Source organism: Dipodomys merriami, unplaced genomic scaffold (genome assembly GCF_024711535.1).
Source record: "Dipodomys merriami isolate MVZ:Mamm:240054 unplaced genomic scaffold, mDipMer1.0.p SCAF_1, whole genome shotgun sequence".
NCBI classification, from domain to species: Eukaryota; Metazoa; Chordata; class Mammalia; order Rodentia; family Heteromyidae; genus Dipodomys; species Dipodomys merriami.
Genome location: NW_027202270.1, coordinates 7,959,485 through 7,978,331, shown reverse-complemented (window position 1 = coordinate 7,978,331; position 18,847 = coordinate 7,959,485). Strand labels below are relative to the sequence as shown.

The 18,847-nt window shown below is 38.9% G+C and overlaps 1 protein-coding gene across 27 annotated transcripts in view; it reads right to left on the bottom strand.

Annotated features, from left to right (window-relative positions):
* Positions 1–18,847, bottom strand: part of Trip12 (thyroid hormone receptor interactor 12) — a 130,951-nt gene that overhangs the window by 96,218 nt on the left and 15,886 nt on the right. For all 27 annotated transcript variants that reach the window (XM_070015271.1, XM_070015288.1, XM_070015290.1 and 24 more), the window contains exon 2: positions 14,521–14,667. In XM_070015271.1, the coding sequence (XP_069871372.1) occupies positions 14,521–14,618 (98 nt within the window). In that variant the 5' untranslated portion in view covers positions 14,619–14,667. The remainder of the gene's footprint in view (positions 1–14,520; positions 14,668–18,847) is intronic.

Below are 18,847 nucleotides of genomic sequence, written 5' to 3'. Positions count from 1 at the left end.
TTTTAAATAGGCAGTGAGATTGTAATTGCAATTAAGTTTATAGAAAAGGTAATTCATGATTCACATCACAATAGTTTCCAATTTGTACATTAAAATCCAGGTCAGTACATAAAATGCAAAAGGCAGATGAACCAATTATCAAAATGATTTTACACAGAACATCAGAAGTACTAAGAAACCTTTATGAAATCAAAATAGCTAATTCGCTTAGAATTAAAAATGCTAATTAACAGAACAAATCCAACATACTTAGAAAATTATTGCAAAAAGTCCCAAACACATTTGAAAGACTCCCCTCATTCACTACATTATATTTACAATAAATAAATGTTTTATGCCACCATTTACTAGATGCTAGTTTGAAAGGTATGAAGAAATTGTGTTTTCAAGTGACACATTGATTTTAGCCTCAAGCAATGGCTATATGCTATACATAGAAGCATGTTTTAATATATATAAAGGCTGGTATTATGATACAATAATAAAAGGAAACAGGATAGTTCATAACAGAAATTCATCTTCAGAATATGAGAATATAGTACTAAACTTAATTCCAAAGACATTTACTTTTTAAAAAGTTCTTAACTAGGGGAATCATTCAGTTGAAATATTTTATGCACTTAGCATACACCACAAGAGGTCCCATGGTTTATACAGCATCATTTAAAAAAAAAAAATACTTTGTGACTGGAACTTGAATTTAAGACCTTGTACTCTACCTTAGCTTTTTTGCTCATGACTGGCACTTTGACACATGAGCCACACCCCTGCTTGTTTTTTTTTTTGCTAATTGGAAGTTTTTGTAGAAGTTCCTTGAGCTAGCTTTGAAGAATAATTCTCAGACCTAATCCTCCTGGATAGCTGGGATAACAGGTGTGAACCACTGGGTGAGCCTCAGCATCAAGCCTAACCTCTGTTAAGTTATAGTATTGTTTTCATTTAAGAGCCCATTGAGAAGTATTTATAAATTATGTCATGTCTTTTTCTGTTCTTATTTTCAGTTTTAAAAAATTATGTTGAAGAGTTATCTATCCCAAAGCTAGGCAACTTGGTGAACAACAATATTTAAAACAACTACTCAGCTGGGGGGGGGGGGGGGGGAGTGTAGCTCATATGACTATTCTGAAGGCTAAACATGGAGGATCACAGTTTAACCAATAAAAGGCTAGGATGAAGGCATAAAGTAGTAGAGTACCACAGTTAAAATAAGAGTTCTACCCATAAAGTGGTGGACCACTCAATGGGAGCAATCATTGGCAAATGAGGGGCCCTAAGTTCAAAACCTAGTACTGTCAAAGTAAGTTTAGGGGGCAAATCTTTTTAAAATAATGTTCCTATTCCTAATAAATTATAAAAAAAAATTATCATCAGAAATTGATCAGTCTAATGGTCCTACAACGACGACTACAACTATCTAGGAACTGAACAGTAATTTATATTTACTTAAACCTACTCATAAATTTATCATGACCTTACTAACACCTTCAATGAAGTAAAAGAACTTAGCAGGCTGGGGCAGTGGTGGCTCACTCCTATAATCCTAGCTACTCAAGAGGCTGAGACCTGCTCAAAACCAGCACAGGCAGGAAAGTCTTTGAGACTCTTAGCGAAGTCATACTGTGGCTCAAGTAGTAGAGTGCTAGCCTTAAGCACAAAGAGGCTTGGGGACAGCATCTAAACCCAAGAGTTCTAGCCCTAGGACTGGCCCATAGGAGTGGGGGAAATTTAGTAGATAAGCTTTCCTACCAGGTCACAAAAAAAAGTAAACAGTATTTTAACCATCTCAGAAAATAAGAGCTCACAAAACTGACTTAAATCCAACAATGCTCATATTGACAAAAGCTAAAATTATTTAAAGTATAAGATCATTGAGATTGACAAATAGTTTTAAACTGTATTTATTCTTGTATAGATCCTGCTACCTGTTTAGCAAAGAAGTCGGTCACAATGTTTAGCTTTGTAAGCAATACTACATCACAAAAGCAAATATGTGACTATATGTGCACAGCCATTTTATATTGAAAAACAGGTTCAGCCCATGGGCTATAGTTTTCCAACTCCAACTTATGTCAAGGAATAGATAACCAGATGGTACTACGAAGTGACAACATAGGGATCTCTCAAAATACAGTTCTATTTTATTATATCCACTTACAAATTAATTTATGCTCAGAATACTGCCAAACAAACCTCCATAAAATAGAAAACACAGTGGTATACCGATAGAGGAAAAGTCCAAAGGTGTAATTCCTCTGCACGATTAATGTACTGTTTATCAAAATGAATACCAGGAAGTGAAAACATACTTGGAGAGAACAAAGAGGGGCCCAGGAATGAAGGAAAGGTGTGAAATGCAGTCACTATATTCACTGTAAATTATTTAAAAGTTGAACTACATAACTTGAGGGTAAGGATGGAAAGGATACCACCAGTCAAGAAGCATTACCCACAAGCTGACATGGAATTGCAATCTCTTTGTAGAACTACATAACTGTAACAACAATAATAAAATGGCCTACAGCACAAAATAACCAATTAGTATCACAGTGTTCAGACTAAGGGAGGAACCTAGGATGCCCCCAGGTAGGTTATTTTGACAACTCCCTCACTTACTGAGAACTAGTAAAAATTTGTACCTACTTTAAAAGAAACTTGTGAATCTCACAGTAAAATTCCTAACTGATCAGCACTAGAAGGAGTGTAGCATGAATGAAGACAGAAAAATAGAAGCTTCTACAACATAGGTTCCTGAAAACAACCACCATCAAAAACAAAACAAAATAAAACTAAATATCTACCCAAAATAGTAATAGCTAATGATGGAAATAAGGCTAGACAGAACTGGGCACCAGTGGCTCACATCTGTAATTCCAGCCAGTAAGAAGGCTAAGGTGAAGATCACAGTCTAAAGCCAGATTGGGCAGTTAATTTCTTACAACTCTAATCTTCATTTTAAAAAACAGAAGCAAATTCAGGAGATGAAGATCTGAGGATCACAGTTCAAAGACAGGCAACAGGCAGGGCAGGAAAGTCCGTATGGCTCAAGTGGTAGAGCACTAGCCTTGAGCTAAAGAGCTCAGGAACAGTGCCCAGGCCCAGAGTTCAAGCCCTACACCCCCCACACACACACACCCAGCTCGGGGACAGCGCTCAGGCCCTGAGTTCAAGTCCAGCCAGGAAAGATACTGACACACTGGCGCACACACTCATTCTCTCTCATTCTCTCTCATTCTCTCTCATTCTCTCTCTCTCTCTCTCTCTCTCTCTCTCTCTCACACACACACACACACACACACACACACACACACACACACACACACACGACTAAACTTGTTTTACATAGAAAGTTCTAAAAAAAATGTTTTAATATAAAATTTATCTCCAGCTGGGGTATTCTTTGGTTAAAAATAATCTAAGAAACACCTACATAGTATGCTCAAGAACTTGGATCTGACCTCAAGCATTATAATAAATAAGATTAAAACCTCAACTAACACAGCAATTATTAGTCAATCTTTTTTGTTTTGTTTTGTTTTTTTTTGGGGGGGGGATCTGGTAGTGGGGCCTGATCTCTGGGCCTGGGCGCTGTCCCTCAGCTCTTCAGCTCAAGGCTAGCACTCTACCACTTGAGCCACAGCGCCACTTCCGGCTTTTTTCTTTTTGCTTATGTGGTGCTGAGGAATCGAACCCAAGGCCTCGAGCATGCAAGGCAAGTGCTCTACCACGGAGCCACCTTCCCAGCCCTTTTGTTTTGTTTTGTCAGTAATGGGCCTGAACTCTGGGCCTGGGCCCTGTCCTTCAGCTCTTCAGCTCAAGGCTAGTGCTCTACCACTTGAGCCACAGCGCCACTTCCAGCTTTTTTCTGCTTATGTGGTGCTGCTGAGGAATTGAACCCAGGGCCTCATGCATGCAAGGCAAGCACTGTACCACTAAGCCACCTTCCCAGCCCCTAGTCAATCTTTTTAAGACTTATTTTTGTACTTCTTGTAAAAATTTAAAGACATTTTCAGACAAGCTTCAAAGAAATTAAACAATACAATTCTCAGGTACGTTTGTTTTTTGTTTGTTTGTTTGTTTTTGTTGTTTTTTGGCCTGAACTCTGGGCCTGGGCACTGTCCCTCAGCTTTTCAGCTCAAGGCTAGCGCTCTACCACTTGAGCCACAGCACCACTTCTGGCTTTTTTTTTTTTTGCTTATGTGGTGCTGAGGAATCGAACCCAGGGCCTCAGGCATGCAAGGCAAGCGCTCTACCACTGAGCCACCTTCCCAGCCCTGGTTTTTGTTTTTTTTTTTTTAAACAGAAACAGGAGCAAACAGCTTTGAGATTCTTGTTTTTGATAGTATAAATATTCTGAGTCTCTAGACTAAATGATTTGTTTAAATCATTTCTGTAAGATTTGCAGGATTTTATTAAGGTCCTCATTACAAATCACTCTTTTTAGTTCATCTATGCGCATTGTTGAGAAAACCATCTATGATCAAATACAAACTACTTCTACATAATACATACATCATTTCTGTAGTTACTAAGAATATGGTTCCAATTAAAGCAGACTATCACCAACTCTGGGTTATGTGATTTCAGTATTATCAAGAACTAGTACCTCTTGTTGACTTTTTTTTTTTTCTGGTCGGTTGTGGGGCTTGAACTCTGGGCCTGGGCGCTGTCCCTCAGCTCTTCAGCTCAAGGCGAGCGCTCTACCACTTGAGCTACAGCGCCACTTCCGGTTTCCTGGTGGTTTACTGGAGATAGGAGTCTCACGGTCTCTCCTGCCCGGGCTGGCTTTGAGCAGAGATCCTCAGATCTCAGCCTCCTGAGTAGCTAGGATTACAGGCGTGAGCCACCAGCGCCCAGCATCTCTTGTTGACTTTTATGGATGTAATCTTGACTTTACTCTTAGATAACTACCAAAGTGAAATCAAGTTACCTCTAGAAGAGATGGGTATCAGTATAAAAGCACTTGCTTAGCATGTGAAAAAATTCTGTGTTTGACTTCCCCCACCAAAACAGAAAGCGGAAGCCAAACTCAAGTGGCAGAATGCCAGCCTACCAAAATCAGGAGCTCAAACCCTAATCCCCTCAAAAAAAAAATCCCCAAGACTTAAAACATTTTATAAAGGAAAACATTCTTTAATGTCAAGAAAAATTTATGTAAGTACTAATAACAAGTAGCTGTTCAATTCCTTATGTTATAGGCTTAAAAATGCTTACATTGTGCTAAGTGTAATTGTACATTAACAATGTGATTCCATCACTCAGGAAAGTGAGGCAGAAAGATCTCAAGTTTAAGGACAGTCTGGATCACACAGAGATTGTCATATGTAAAGCACACACGCCCATGCACACATAGATTGGACTGATGACTTAATTTCATCTCCAGGAATGTCTGAGTATACAAGCAATACACAACATATATTTTGTTTTACAAAAGCAATTATAGTTTTATCTTCTAAAAATTAACCTTTTCTTTAAAACATTGAAAAATACATGATTTAAATAAGCCATTTATTTTCAGTAATCACCATGAAAAACTCATTTTCAATCACTTCTGAAAATTCACTGCTTCCTATAAAATGTACCATTACTCTTTTCACAATAGAATGAAAAAAATGTTTCATTTTTCTGGCCACATCTCTATGTTTAATTTATGATAATACTAGTCCCGTAATTTAGAATAAAACAATTTCTCAACAGCAGCACTATCCCAAAGAACACATGCCTAGGAATAGTGGTGTCATTAGGATTTTGTAAGTGTGAACTAAAAGCAGATTTCAGACAATATATAGAACAATCAGTATGTGGTTAAGTGACACAGCACTTGCCTAGCAACTGCAAAGCCATGGATTCAATTCTCAGGAAAATAAGACAAAACTGTCCCTTGACCAAAGTATTTAAAATAGGTTTAGAAGTAATATGTGAGCCATCATCTTATGAAAACATGTGGACATGAAACAGTGACATAGATGGAAAAATGTACTTGTAATTTCTTAGCTTATGTTTTAGATAGTTTGTATTAAATTTTCCAAAAATGCGGGCTGGGAAGGTGGCTCAGTGGTAGAGTGCTTGCCTTGCATGCATGAGGCCCTGGGTTCGATTCCTCAGCACCACATAAGCAAAAAGAAAAAAGCCGCAAGTGGCGCTGTGGCTCAAGTGGTAGAGTGCTAGCCTAGAGCTGAAGAGTTGAGGGACAGTGCCCAGGCCCAGAGTTCAGGCCCCACGACCGGAATAAAAAATAAAAATAATAAATTTTCCAAAAATGCATGTGAATAAAAGATTTTGATTTTTTTCAGTTCTCTATCATTCATGCAATATTTTCAAAGTCTACAACAATTATTACAGCATTTAAGTCTATCATAGTTGTCACAGTCAGTAAACTCAAATATAGATGCAAATACCCAGAAGCTCTGACAAATCCCATCACTGAAGCCAGGCATTTACCTCCTTAAGTGATATTTGGTCATCAATATCTATATTTTTTAAATGCTAGTATATGACATTGACATTTCTAAATAGTATGTAGACAATGATTTATACCTTTTCTAATTTCTCTTAAGATGCTAATGGGACATTTACATCATACTCAGACTTTGGTTATAATGAATATGCAGAATGTAAACATCTTCATTATATATATTATAAATTACATTACATACACTGGATCAAATATTCAGTTCACTTCTGACTACATGCAATTTATGACAAAGTATAGAAACATAGTCTCTCCTAAAAGAGGTCAAAGTCTTACAAAACGATGTGGTATTCTACAAAAGATCTTTCAGGAGGTCTACTGAAGTTCCCAACAAGAATATAGACTTTACAGACACACTGAATCTACACCTAGCCAAGAAGAACTTTTTAAAACTACGAAAAATAGCATTTGAAATATGATCAGGGAAGCATATAGAGGGAACGTTAGAACTTGTATGGCATCTGGAAAATGATATAAATTGCTTTAAACATAGAGAGCCAATTGAAAACAAGGATGAGAGGACAGGCTACAGCCAGATAAGTATAATTTCTATTGTCCCTGTGGAAAGATTATGGTTTTGTCCTTAATGATTTAACAGTGAAAAATTAACAGTGCCAGAAACATTAAGGAAAAAGCAACAAATTTATGTGTCCAATGATCTGAGTATACTAAACATGGACAGCTAAACTATAACATTTTCGTTATTGTAGAAAGAAAAGGCAGTATGATTGAACAGCATCACAACCATGAAAAAAGATATTCCTAAAAATGTTGGAAATTGTCGGGCACGGGTGGCCTCACACTTGTAAATCTAGCTACTCAGGAGGCTGAGATCTGAGGATCACAATTCAAAGGCAGCTGGGGCAGGAAAGCCCATGAGACTCTTTATCACCAATAAACCACCAGAAAACTCCAAGTGGCACTGTGGCTCAAGTGGTAGAGCACTAGCCTTGAGCTGAAGAGCTCAGGGACAGCACCTAGACCCAGAGTTCAAGCCCTACAACCGACCCTTCCCCATCCACCCTCCCAAAAAAAAACATATTGGAAACTTACACCCAACTTAATATCATTCTCCACACCTGACAAAGTATTGGGTGATAGAAAAAAAATATTGAGGTAACTGGTGGTGATTAATGCAATACTTAGTATCTCTTAACTACAAGAACTCTTATAAATGCCTGAGTAAAACTTAAGATAACCAGAAAACAAACTTTTGCTAATGCGCTCCATATTTAAATCTGTATTAAACACATATATAACCTAAAGCTTAAATGCCTTGTTCCAATTTTAATCTCTTGTTCCAATTTTAAGTATATAAGATATAAAGGATGCTGACCATACATAATTCCTAGGAGGGAAACGTAAAGCTGAGTTGAAATACTGGACTAACTAAATCTGCAAATAAGCATAGGCTTGAGGCTCAGTGGTCAAAGTAAAATGCCTGAATCTACTTACAATTTTCCTACCCATTTTTTTTTCCCCTGGTCAGTCGTGGGGCCTGAACTCTGGGCCTGGGCACTGTCTCTCAGCTCTTCAGCTCAAGGCTAGCACTCTACCACTTGAGCCACAGCACCACTACAGGCTTTTTCTGCTTATGTGATGCTGAAGAATTGAACCTAGGGCCTCACACATGCAAGGCAAGCACTCTACCTACTACTGAGCCACCTTCCCAGCCCCCTACCCACTCTTTATCTGTCCCTAATTATATGGAGATCAAAATACCTTAAGGACTAAGATGTTATAGAAGAAAATTTATGACATTTTCCTTTAAATATTCTAAAAAGGAACCTTCCCGATTTGCTTTCCACATCACAAGAAAACAGCCTTCCATTTGCAACAGAAAGCATTTATATATTCTTTTTAAAATCACACTGAACCTTTCTAGAAAGGCATTCTTACTATAGATGGTTACCTCAGTAAAGGATTTGAAATTCTGTAGGTGAGCTCACAACATCTTATAGCTTCCTAATACGTTTAAGATGTAAATTCTCAATTTCACATCTAATTAAAGCAAGAAAAAAAAAGGCAAAAAAACAAACAAAAACCCTAAACATGTACAATATTGTTGGGTCCCAGTGGCTCACACCAGTAATCCTATTCAGGAGGCTAAGATCTGAGGATCATGATTCACAACTAGCCCAGGCAGGAAGGTCTGTGAGATTCTTATCTGCAATTAACCACCAAAAAGCTGAAAGTGGAGTTGTGGCTCAAATAGTAGAGCACTATCATTAAACAAAAGATCAAGATGGTACTTAGGCCCTGCTGAGTTCAAGCCCCAGCACTGGCACACGCGTGTGCGTACGTTCACACACAAACATACACACACACACACACACACACACACACACACACACACACACACACACACACACACACACACACACTAATTGGGAAAGGTGTGGCAAGATTTTCAATAATCAAAGAAATATTCATTTTAGCCAAACATTAACTCTGTAAAGTTTTTTTTAAGATGGGATTTGAAGAAATGGGCATTGGTCCTCAAAAAATATTAAGTATTAATCTGACCAATCATCAAAAACTTTTATAACCTTAGAGCCTACAAATCTATTTTCAGACTTAACTTGATAAAATCTGAATCTTGCTCAAGTCTAATAGGTAGGCATGGACTTATTTTTTATAGTAAAAAAATTGTGAGGAGGGCTGGGAAGGTGGCTCAGTGGTAGAGTGCTTGCCTTGCATGCATGAGGCCCTGGGTTCGATTCCTCAGCACCACATAAGCAAAAAGAAAAAAGCCGCAAGTGGCGCTGTGGCTCAAGTGGTAGAGCGCTAGCCTTGAGCTGAAGAGCTGAGGGAGTGCCCAGGCCCAGAGTTCAGGTCCCACAACCGGACCCACCCACCCACCCCCCAAAAAAATGTGAGGAAAACTAGAAGCCCAAATCTGAATCATGAGCTCTCACATTTAAAATTTCCTCAGGGAAAAACTATAGAATTCCAAAAATTGTTATCTAGAGACAACTGGTAACTAACTATACTGAATTACACTAACTTCTACTATTTTCAGGTTAGAAGCACTCATACAAGAAAGACTGCTAGGAGCATGAAATAAAATAATGAAGCATGGTTGGTTGTTTGAGCAGTAGGATTAAAATTATGTCACTTCCTTTAATTTTTCTGAAGCTTCCAAATTTTTTTTTTTTTTTGGGTCCGGTCGTGGGGCCTGAACTCTGGGCCTGCGTGCTGTCCCTCAGCTCTTCAGCTCAAGGCTAGCACTCTACCACTTAAGCCACAGCGCCACTTCTGGCTTTTTTTCTTTTTGCTTATGTGGTGCTGGGGAATCGAACCCAGGGCCTCATGCATGCAAGGCAAGCGCTCTACCACTGAGCTACCTTCCCAGCTCCCTGAAGCTTCCAAATTTTCTATTGTCCATATGAACTGCTTTTGTAATAACAATGCTGTAAACAGTACAAAAGCAATCCTAAAAATAAGAGTTGCTATAAAACTCAACTGAGTCCCACCACCATCATTTGAGAAAAACAGATAAAGTACATAGAATAATGAAAATGCTACTGCATGGCCAAGAGGGAAGGAGTAGCCTACAAATACCTGTGCTAGAAGTAGAAAAGGCTAGAAGTATCCCTGAGAGCAAGCCAACAGAGAAGCAGTGGAAGGGAGTGCTTTCCTAAAGAAGAAAAAGAGAACAGAAAAGAGAGGAACAGATCAGCTAGCATCCAAAAACTCAGAGGAAAGGGAAAGAGAGAAACAGAAGAGGAATAAGATGTTTAGTTCAATTTTGGACAGTTGAGGAATAGTGCTTTGGTGTATATTTTAATCTTCTTGAATATTCCAAAGATTTTACTTTATTATTTTAGGAACAAATGTAAATGATTATTTTTAAAAATGTAAGTAATCAAGTTAGGTGTGATGGGTACATGCTAGTAATTCCAGCACTCAAGAGATCAAGGCCAGCCTGGGTGACCCTATCTTAAAAAAAAAAAAAAGGTGCAGGGCACCAGTGTCTTTCACCTTTAGTCCTAGCTACTCAGGAGGCTGAGATCTGAGGATCATGGTTCAAGGCCAACCCAAGCAGGTAAGGCCATGAGACCCATCTCCAATTAACCACCAGAAAAAGCCCAAAGTGGCACTGTGGCTCAAATGGTAGAGTGGTAGCCTTGAGCAAAAAGGAGCTCAGGGACAGTACACAGACCCTGAGTGCAAGCCTTAGGACTGGCAAAAAAAAAAAAAAGGTGGGGGAGACAAATGACCTTGATTTGAGAAACAAATGACCTAGATTTGAGAATAGTTACTGGAAGATTACCACAGAGGTTGCAGCTTGATGCAGGTTTAGAAGAAACCATAGTATTTTTTGTCCCAAGAATTACACAGGAGGGAAATCTACTGCATAAATGTTTAACTGAATAAATATTCTCTAAGTCCTTCATCATACACACAAGAGCTTGGTATAGTCAAGAAGTCTGAAATGAAGTTCTGATTATTTTGGTTTTATCAAATTGACTACCTTCCACATTTGTAAAAGAAGAGGTATCGTTCTTAATAAATCTCAAGTAAAAGAATTTGTACTATTTTTTAAATGTAAAACACTCCTCTAGTACCGTTTACAATCACTGTATTTCTATGAATACCTTTACAAATTCAAGCCCATTGGTTCTAGTTAGCAAGAGCTACACAGCAACAAACATTTTACTTAAAAAATTTGAGCAACAAGAGCCATATGAAGAGAATGAAAATAAGAATTGCTCTCTCCTAAATAATCCCCGTCTCCTCATTCCAAAAAAGAAAATCACTAGAAAAAATAAGATTAGATCATTGCTGCTATAGCATAAACTGTAATTTCAGAAATCAGTCTGGAATTTGATGAGAAAACCTTCGAAATTTCTTTCTTACCCTGAGATTATATTGGCAGAGGAAAAAAAAAATCAAGGTAAGAAAGAAGGTAAACTTAAGACAATCTTCTAATTTTCATTCTTAAACCAATAGGGTTTGTTTTTCAAGTTGCAATTTTTTTATTTTTTTATTTTTTTGCCAGTCATGGGGTTCAAACTCTGGGTTTGGGCACTGTCCCTGAGCTCCTTTTTGCTCAAGATTAGCAATCTACCACTTAAGCCACAATGCCACTTCCAGCTTTTTCTGTAATCAACTGGAGTTAAGAGAATCACGAACTTTCCTGTCAGGGCTGGCTTCAAACTATGATCATCATAACTCAGCCTCCTGAATAAGCTAGAACAGGCATGAGCCACCAGCACCCCATTAAATATGTAATTTTTTTGGTCCTGACCATAATTATGCCTGCTCATATAAAGTTTTGGGGGGAAATGTATATTCATAATTACTATTAAACCATATTGCCATAAAAGTTAAACAAACTTTAAAAGTCGTATTTCAAACAATTTTTAATGTCAGGAATGATATATATGGTTCTAATAAAAAGGATATCAGGAAGCTAAAATGAGACTGTAGTGGGGGTGAGGGCGCTTAATGAGGACGAAAAAAGGAACAAAAGAACAAATACAACTAAAACACTCTGTGTATGTGTGTGTGTGTGAGAGAGAGAGAAATGAGGATGTAGGGGAAACAACTAGGATGAAGGAGAACGATGGAAGAGGTGACTAATCAAGAAGCACTATACATAGCTGGACAAGTAAAATTGTAACCCCCTTGGGTAAGTAAAAAGGTCCTCTTTTTGGCGAAGACTTTTGTGGTGGTGAAGGGGGAAACACTTTTCATAGCTTCATGAGGGGTTTTATGGGACATGGTCTTACTATATTACCAAGGCCAGCCTCAAACTCCATCACCCAAGTAATGGGATTACAGAAATGCACCATTATATCAGCTCATTTTTTAAAATACATGATACAATAAACAGTAAATATCTTTTTTAATTGTACACCACACTAATTTTAAAAAAGGTAACAATGTCAAAATATCTCCCTAAATTTTAGAAACAAAACACTGATAGCATAGCCCAAAATGTCAATTCATTAGATTATATTTACACTAAAGGTACAAGTTTTATTACTCCTAAGTACATACATTAACAGATACAGAAATATACATTCAGTTAAAAAAGACTGAGCCAGAAATACGGCAATGTCAATGAACCACATTAAGGGGATTGTGGAATTGTAACTTGGTAATGCTATTCAAAAAGTAAGTGCCAGATACTGGTGGCTCACACCTGTAATTCTAGCTACTCAGGAGGCTGAGATCTGAGGATTGTGCTTCAAAGTCACTGTGAGACTCTTATTTCCAATTAATCAATCAAAAACTGGAAGTGGAACTATGGCTCAAGGTGGTAGAGTACTAGCCTTGAGCGAAAGAGCTCAGGGACAGCACCTAGGCCTAGTTCAAGGCCCACAACTGACCCCCAAAAAGAACAGTATCAGCCAGTTGCTGGTGGCTCATGCCTAATTCTAACTACTTAGGAGGCTGAGTTCCAAGCCAACACAGGCAGAAAAAAAACTGTGACATTCTTATTTCCAATGAACTACAAAAAAGCTGGGGGAGCTATGGCTCAAGTGGTAGAGCACCAGCCCTGAAAGAATAGAGCCAAGTGAGAATATAAGGCCTGGAGTTCAAACCCCAGTACCAGCACACACACACACACACACACACACACACACACACACACACAAAAAAAAAAAAAAAAACAAAGAAAATAGTAAGGGGTTGGGAATGTGGCTTGGTGGTACAGTGCTTGCCTACCATGCATGAAGCCTGGGGTTCAATTCTTCAGTACAACATACACAGAAAAAGCCAGAGTGGCACTGTGGCTCAAGTGGTAGAGTGCTAGCCTTGAGCAAAAGAAGCTCAGGGACAATGCCCAGGCCCTGAGGTCAAGCCTCAGGACTATCCAGAAAAAAAATAAGAAAATGGTTAAGATCATTAGTGTTAACAAAGTCAAGGCTCCCTTCCCTCACAATTCAGACAGCATCCATGTACAGTCTAAAACAATGAAGAGGAAAAAAACAAAAAACAAAAGCAATACAAATGAGGCTTCATTTCAGTAAAATTACTAAGAAAAAGAAACACAAAATGGTTTAAAGATGTGTTAGAGAGGCTGAGAAGATGGCTCCATGGTAGAGTGCTTGCCTAGCATTCATGAAGCCCTGGGTTTGATTGCTCAGCACCACATAAACAGAAAAAGCCGGAAGTGGTGCTGTGACTCAAGTGGTAGAACACTATCCTTGAGCAAAAGCAGCTTAGGAACAGTACCCAGGTCCTGAATTCAAGCCCCAGAACAGGCAGGGAAAAAAAAATGTTATAGCATGAGAAGGAAAATAAAAAAATAAATAAACAATTACACACCATATGCTAACAAATCTACATTAGGTTGTTGATAAAAGTCAATGACTAGCCACCTGTTGGCTCATGTCTGTAATCCCAGCTACACAGGAGGCTGAGATCCAACAATCATTGTCTGAAGTTTGATGGGGGAGCCAAGTCCATGAGACTCTTCTCCAGTTAACCAGCAAAAATGGAGCTGTGGCTCAAGTGACAGAGAGCTAGCCTTGAGCAAAACAGATCAGGGGACAGTGCCATCCCCTGACTAGATCAAGCCAGGACCCACACCCCAAAAAAAAGTCAAAGATTGAAAACTACTTTTTGAACATACTGTACGTGTAACAAATCAGGGATTTAAGAATCACTTAAATGACTTTTGAATTAATTGGTTCAAGAAGTCTTACTATTAGTATTCTTTTTTTTTTTTTTTTTTTTTGGGTCCGGTCGTGGGGCCTGAACTCTGGGCCTGGGCACTGTCCCTTAGCTCTTCAGCTCAAGGCTAGCGCTCTACCACTATGAGCCACAGCGCCACTTCCAGCTTTTTTCTTTTTGCTTATGTGGTGCTGAGGAATCGAACCCAGGGCCTCGAGCATGCAAGGCAAGCACTCTACCACTGAGCCACCTTCCCAGCTCACTATTAGTATTCTTATGAATTTTAGAAAAATTTAGCTTATCGAGGAAAATCCATCCAATTGTAATCAACATTCAAATTTTGACCCTTAATGAGGTTTTTCTTTTTTTTTAAGTATTTTTTTTCCATCTCCTTTTTAAAAATACCATGAAATACATACCTTCCTCCTATTGAGTCGTCTTGTGGTTGGGCCCCGGCAGTGTTCCTCTGTGAACGTCGCAGTGACCCCCCTGGATTGTTATTAGGCCGGTTGGACATTGGCACCTCTCTCTTGAAGGGACATACCCTTTCTAGACACTACCATTCACTGAAGAAAAAAAAAAAAGACAAAAACCAAACTAATTAGATATACATAACACAGGAAAAACATACAGTGCCAAAAATGAGGAAAATATACACACACAATTTAATCTGATAGACTTCACTGTCTTCTAACATTGCAACTGACTTAGTAATGTGTTATAAAGTGGAATATATTAATTTCATGTGGTCAAGAATCTAGCAAAAATGGGCTGGTAATGTGGCTTAGTAGGAGTGTGCTTGCAGTGCATGCATGAAGCCCTGGGTTTGATTCCTCAGTACCACATAAACAGAAAACGCCAGAAGTGACATTGTGGCTCAAGTGATAGAATACTAGCTTTAAGCACAAGCTCAGGAGCAGAGCACCGGTGGCCCATGCCTGTAATCCTAACTACTTAGGAAGCTGAGATCTGAGAATCGAGGTTCAAAGCCAGTCTGGGCAAGAATGTCCATAAGACTCTATCTCCAATGAACCACCAGAAAACCAGTGGCACTGTGACTCAAAGTGGTAGAGTGCTCACCTTGAGCTGAAGAGCTGAGAGACAGTACCCAGGCCAAGTTCAAGCCCCATGACTGGCAAAAAATAAAGCAGCTCAGGGACAGTGCCCAGGACCCGAGTTCAAGGCCTAGGACTGACGACAACAACAAAGACCAAGATCAATCTCACTGACAAAAGCAGAGACTAGCTACAATGTTCAATCCTCCGATCTTGACATCTAGAGCTTGGAAACTATAGGTATACACCACACTAGTTTTTTTTTTCCTTCAAATTTTCAATGTCATACCACATTGACAGATTGAAAAACTGAGGGTTTTTTTTTTTTACAGTGAATATTTTGCATAAAAGTAAGCTAATAACATAACCCCTGTACTGTCTATAATTTTTAACTTTTGGAACAGTTATGGTGAATCTTATTTGTTCAATGTGACCTTTCCCTGATGATTTCCTGTGGATGTAGTGTTCTTGATTTCAGATTATGAATTTGTAGTTTAATAATTTGCATAGCACTTGTACTCATTTGCTTATTGTAATAGCATAATTGAAATATATCACTGAGTTCTCTAAAGCTTTGCATTATTCCTATTTTACAAATAAAGAAATTGTAGTGTTAACGTCACAAGCCTATATGCAGTTAAGTAATGGCATCTGGACTTGCAGAGTCTGAGCCATATATTATACCAGGTACTACAGATCTGAACTATTCACACTAAACCAAAACAATGTCTAGGTCTCAGGATAAAGTACAGAAGCTAAACACAAAAAAATAGTATAAATTAAATTCAACAGAATTCAGTTTTAGCCTCTGGGTACTGAGGCTTCAACTGAGGTCATCACAGTTAGCACTTTCTAGCTTGAATCATGCATCCAGTTTTGACTCTGTGGAAGGAGAGTGAGTTTAGGTATGGGTGTCAGTCCTTGGGCTTGAACTCGGGGCCTAGGTACTGTTCCTTAATTAAGCTTTTGTGCTCAAAGCTAGTACTCTACTCCCAGCTTTTTAATTAGAGACACAAATCTCTCAGGTTTGTCTTCCAGGGTGGGCTTTAAACCATGATCCTCAGATCTCAGTCTCCCAAGTAGCTAGGATTATAGATATGAGACTACGGGCTGGGGGTTTAGCCCAGTGGCTAGGGGTTTAGCCCAGCGGAAGGATGCCCGCCTGGGTTCGGTCCTCAGCCCTGGGGAGGAAAAAAAAAAAAGCTACAAAAGACCAAAAAACAAAAAAAAAAACAAAAAACAAAAAACAAAAAAAAACAAGGCAGCGGAGACTACCACAGAATTAAGCCTATCTTTACATTGAAAAGGCCTAACCTTTTAAGTTTCTACTATAAGGAAGGAATTGAGAGGAACTGAGATAGAAAGGTGATTAAAACAATCCTTGCTCACAGGAGCTTACTGCTCTAGATCACCCTAATTGTATTCAGTATCCTGGATCTGCTAGTTAACCCTACTAAGATCTACAAATTCTTTACATTCAAAAAATAAAATTTAGACAAAAACAATTTTTTGGCTGGGTGCCTGTGGCTCATGCATGTAATCCTAACTACTCAGGAGGATGAGAACTGAGGATCACAGTTCAAAGCAGCCTAGGCAGTAAAGTCTATGAGACTCTTGTCTCTAATAAACTACTCAGAAAAGGCTGGAAGTGGCACCTGGGGCTCAAGTGGTAGAGCACTAGCTTTGGGCACAAACAGACTCAGAGACAGTACTCAGGCCCTCAATTCAAGCTCCAGGATTGGCAAAAATAAATAAAAATAAGTAAAAAAATCTTATCTTCATCTAAGTTTCTCCATTGAATTATAGGTTATCTACTTTAAGGTTTAAGTATTAAAGACAATGCATAGAAGAACCTTGCCTAAACATGACAGCTGACATTTAGTAAAAGCTTATTTTTTTTCTTCTTTATGGTGCTGGAAATAAAACCTACGGCCTCAAGCATGCTAAACATGTACTCTACCACTACTTGCATCAATGTACATTAAGTATAATTAAATAACAATCTGAAAGAGGAAGGCAGTCATCAGATTCCCCCTGATGAATAACCAACTGGAAAGGAATAATGATCAAAGAAACCGTAAAACTATGTGGGCCAGCTGAGGAGACCCACACCAATAATCACCAGCCATCTGGAGTAGAAATCAGAAGGATTATGTTTCAAGGTCAGCCAGAGCAAATAATGAGACCCCATCTCAACCAATAAGCTGGGTATGGCAGCTACTCCAGAAGTAGGAAGATTGCCAGTATCCAGCAAAAGCAAAACTTTTTGTCAGTTGTGGGGCTTGAACTCAGGACCTGAGCACTGTCCCTCAGCTCTTCAGCTCAAGGCTAGAACTCTACCACTAGAGCCACAGCGCCACTTCTGGTTTTCTGAGTGGTTTATTGGAGTAAGAGTCTCCAGGCCTTTCCTGCCCCTGGGCTGGCTTTGAACTATGATCCTCCTATCTCAGCCTCCTGATTTAGGATTACAGGCATGAGCCACTGGTGCCCGGCTAAAATAAATTAATTTTTAAAACTTAAAAAGCCACAGAGGGGCTGGGAAGGTGGCTCAGTGGTAGAGTGCTTGCCTTGCATACTAGAGGCCCTGGGTTTGATTCCTCAACACCACATAAGCAGAAAAGGCCGGAAGTGGTGCTGTGGCTCAAGTGGTAGAGCACTAGCCTTGAGCTGAAGAGGTGCCCAGGCCCAGAGTTCAGGCCCCACTACTGACAAAAAAAAAAAAAAAGCCACAAGAGTCAGGCACTGTTGGTTCACACCTAACTACACAGGAGGCTGAGATCTGAGAATCAAAGTTTGAAACTAGCCCAGGCAGGAAATATCCAATACCCAGTTAAGACTCCAATTAACCACCTGAAACAGTAAGTGGAGCTGTGGCTCAAAGTGGTAGGGAGTTAGCCTTAAACAAAAAAGTTGAGGAACAGTGTCCAGGTCCTGAGTTCAAACCCCATGATGGACCCTCCCCCAAAAAATGCACAAAAAAAGCCCCAAGATACTACCTAAAAAAATAATGTAAAGGCTAGGTGTCAATGGTTCATTAATGAAGAGACAAGGCAAAGGGTAAAAAGCCTTTAATAAAATTCAAAGGGCAAGTCTCTACAACTCAACTCCAAAAAAATTTTCTACAACTATATTAACACTTACTGAGTAGTTTAAAAAATTCTTCCTAGTAAAGATACGGTAATATCATTAAAGATGGAAAAAAAATCTGAGAGGAAAAAATGACTTGTAAATTCCTCTCCCTCCCTCATGGGAAAATGTAACACTAAGTACCTTGTAGATTTTACTAAGATGTTCCCTATGGACAAAACAAGTTCATGTTTGGTAAATGACCTTTAGAGCATACAGAACAAAATGAGGCGGTATATTCGAAATACTCTCGATACATATTCTTGTCCCTGCTGTAAGCTCTACTATGATGAGATCACCTATGCCTGCTTTTGGAGAAAAAAAAAAAACTTTCCCGCAGGGCTAGTGGTATTGCTCAGTGACAATGTGCTTGCTTAGCATATTTAAGGCCTGAAGTACAAGCCCTAGCACTGCCCCCCCCCAAAAAAAGACTATTGAAGTAATCACAGACTAACACAACCTTTTCCAAACAATGAGTAAGTAACTTGTCATCAATAGTAATACAACTTCAAGCATATGCTTTTAAGTTTGCTCAGAGGAAAAAAAAAGCTAATAAATTTAACTC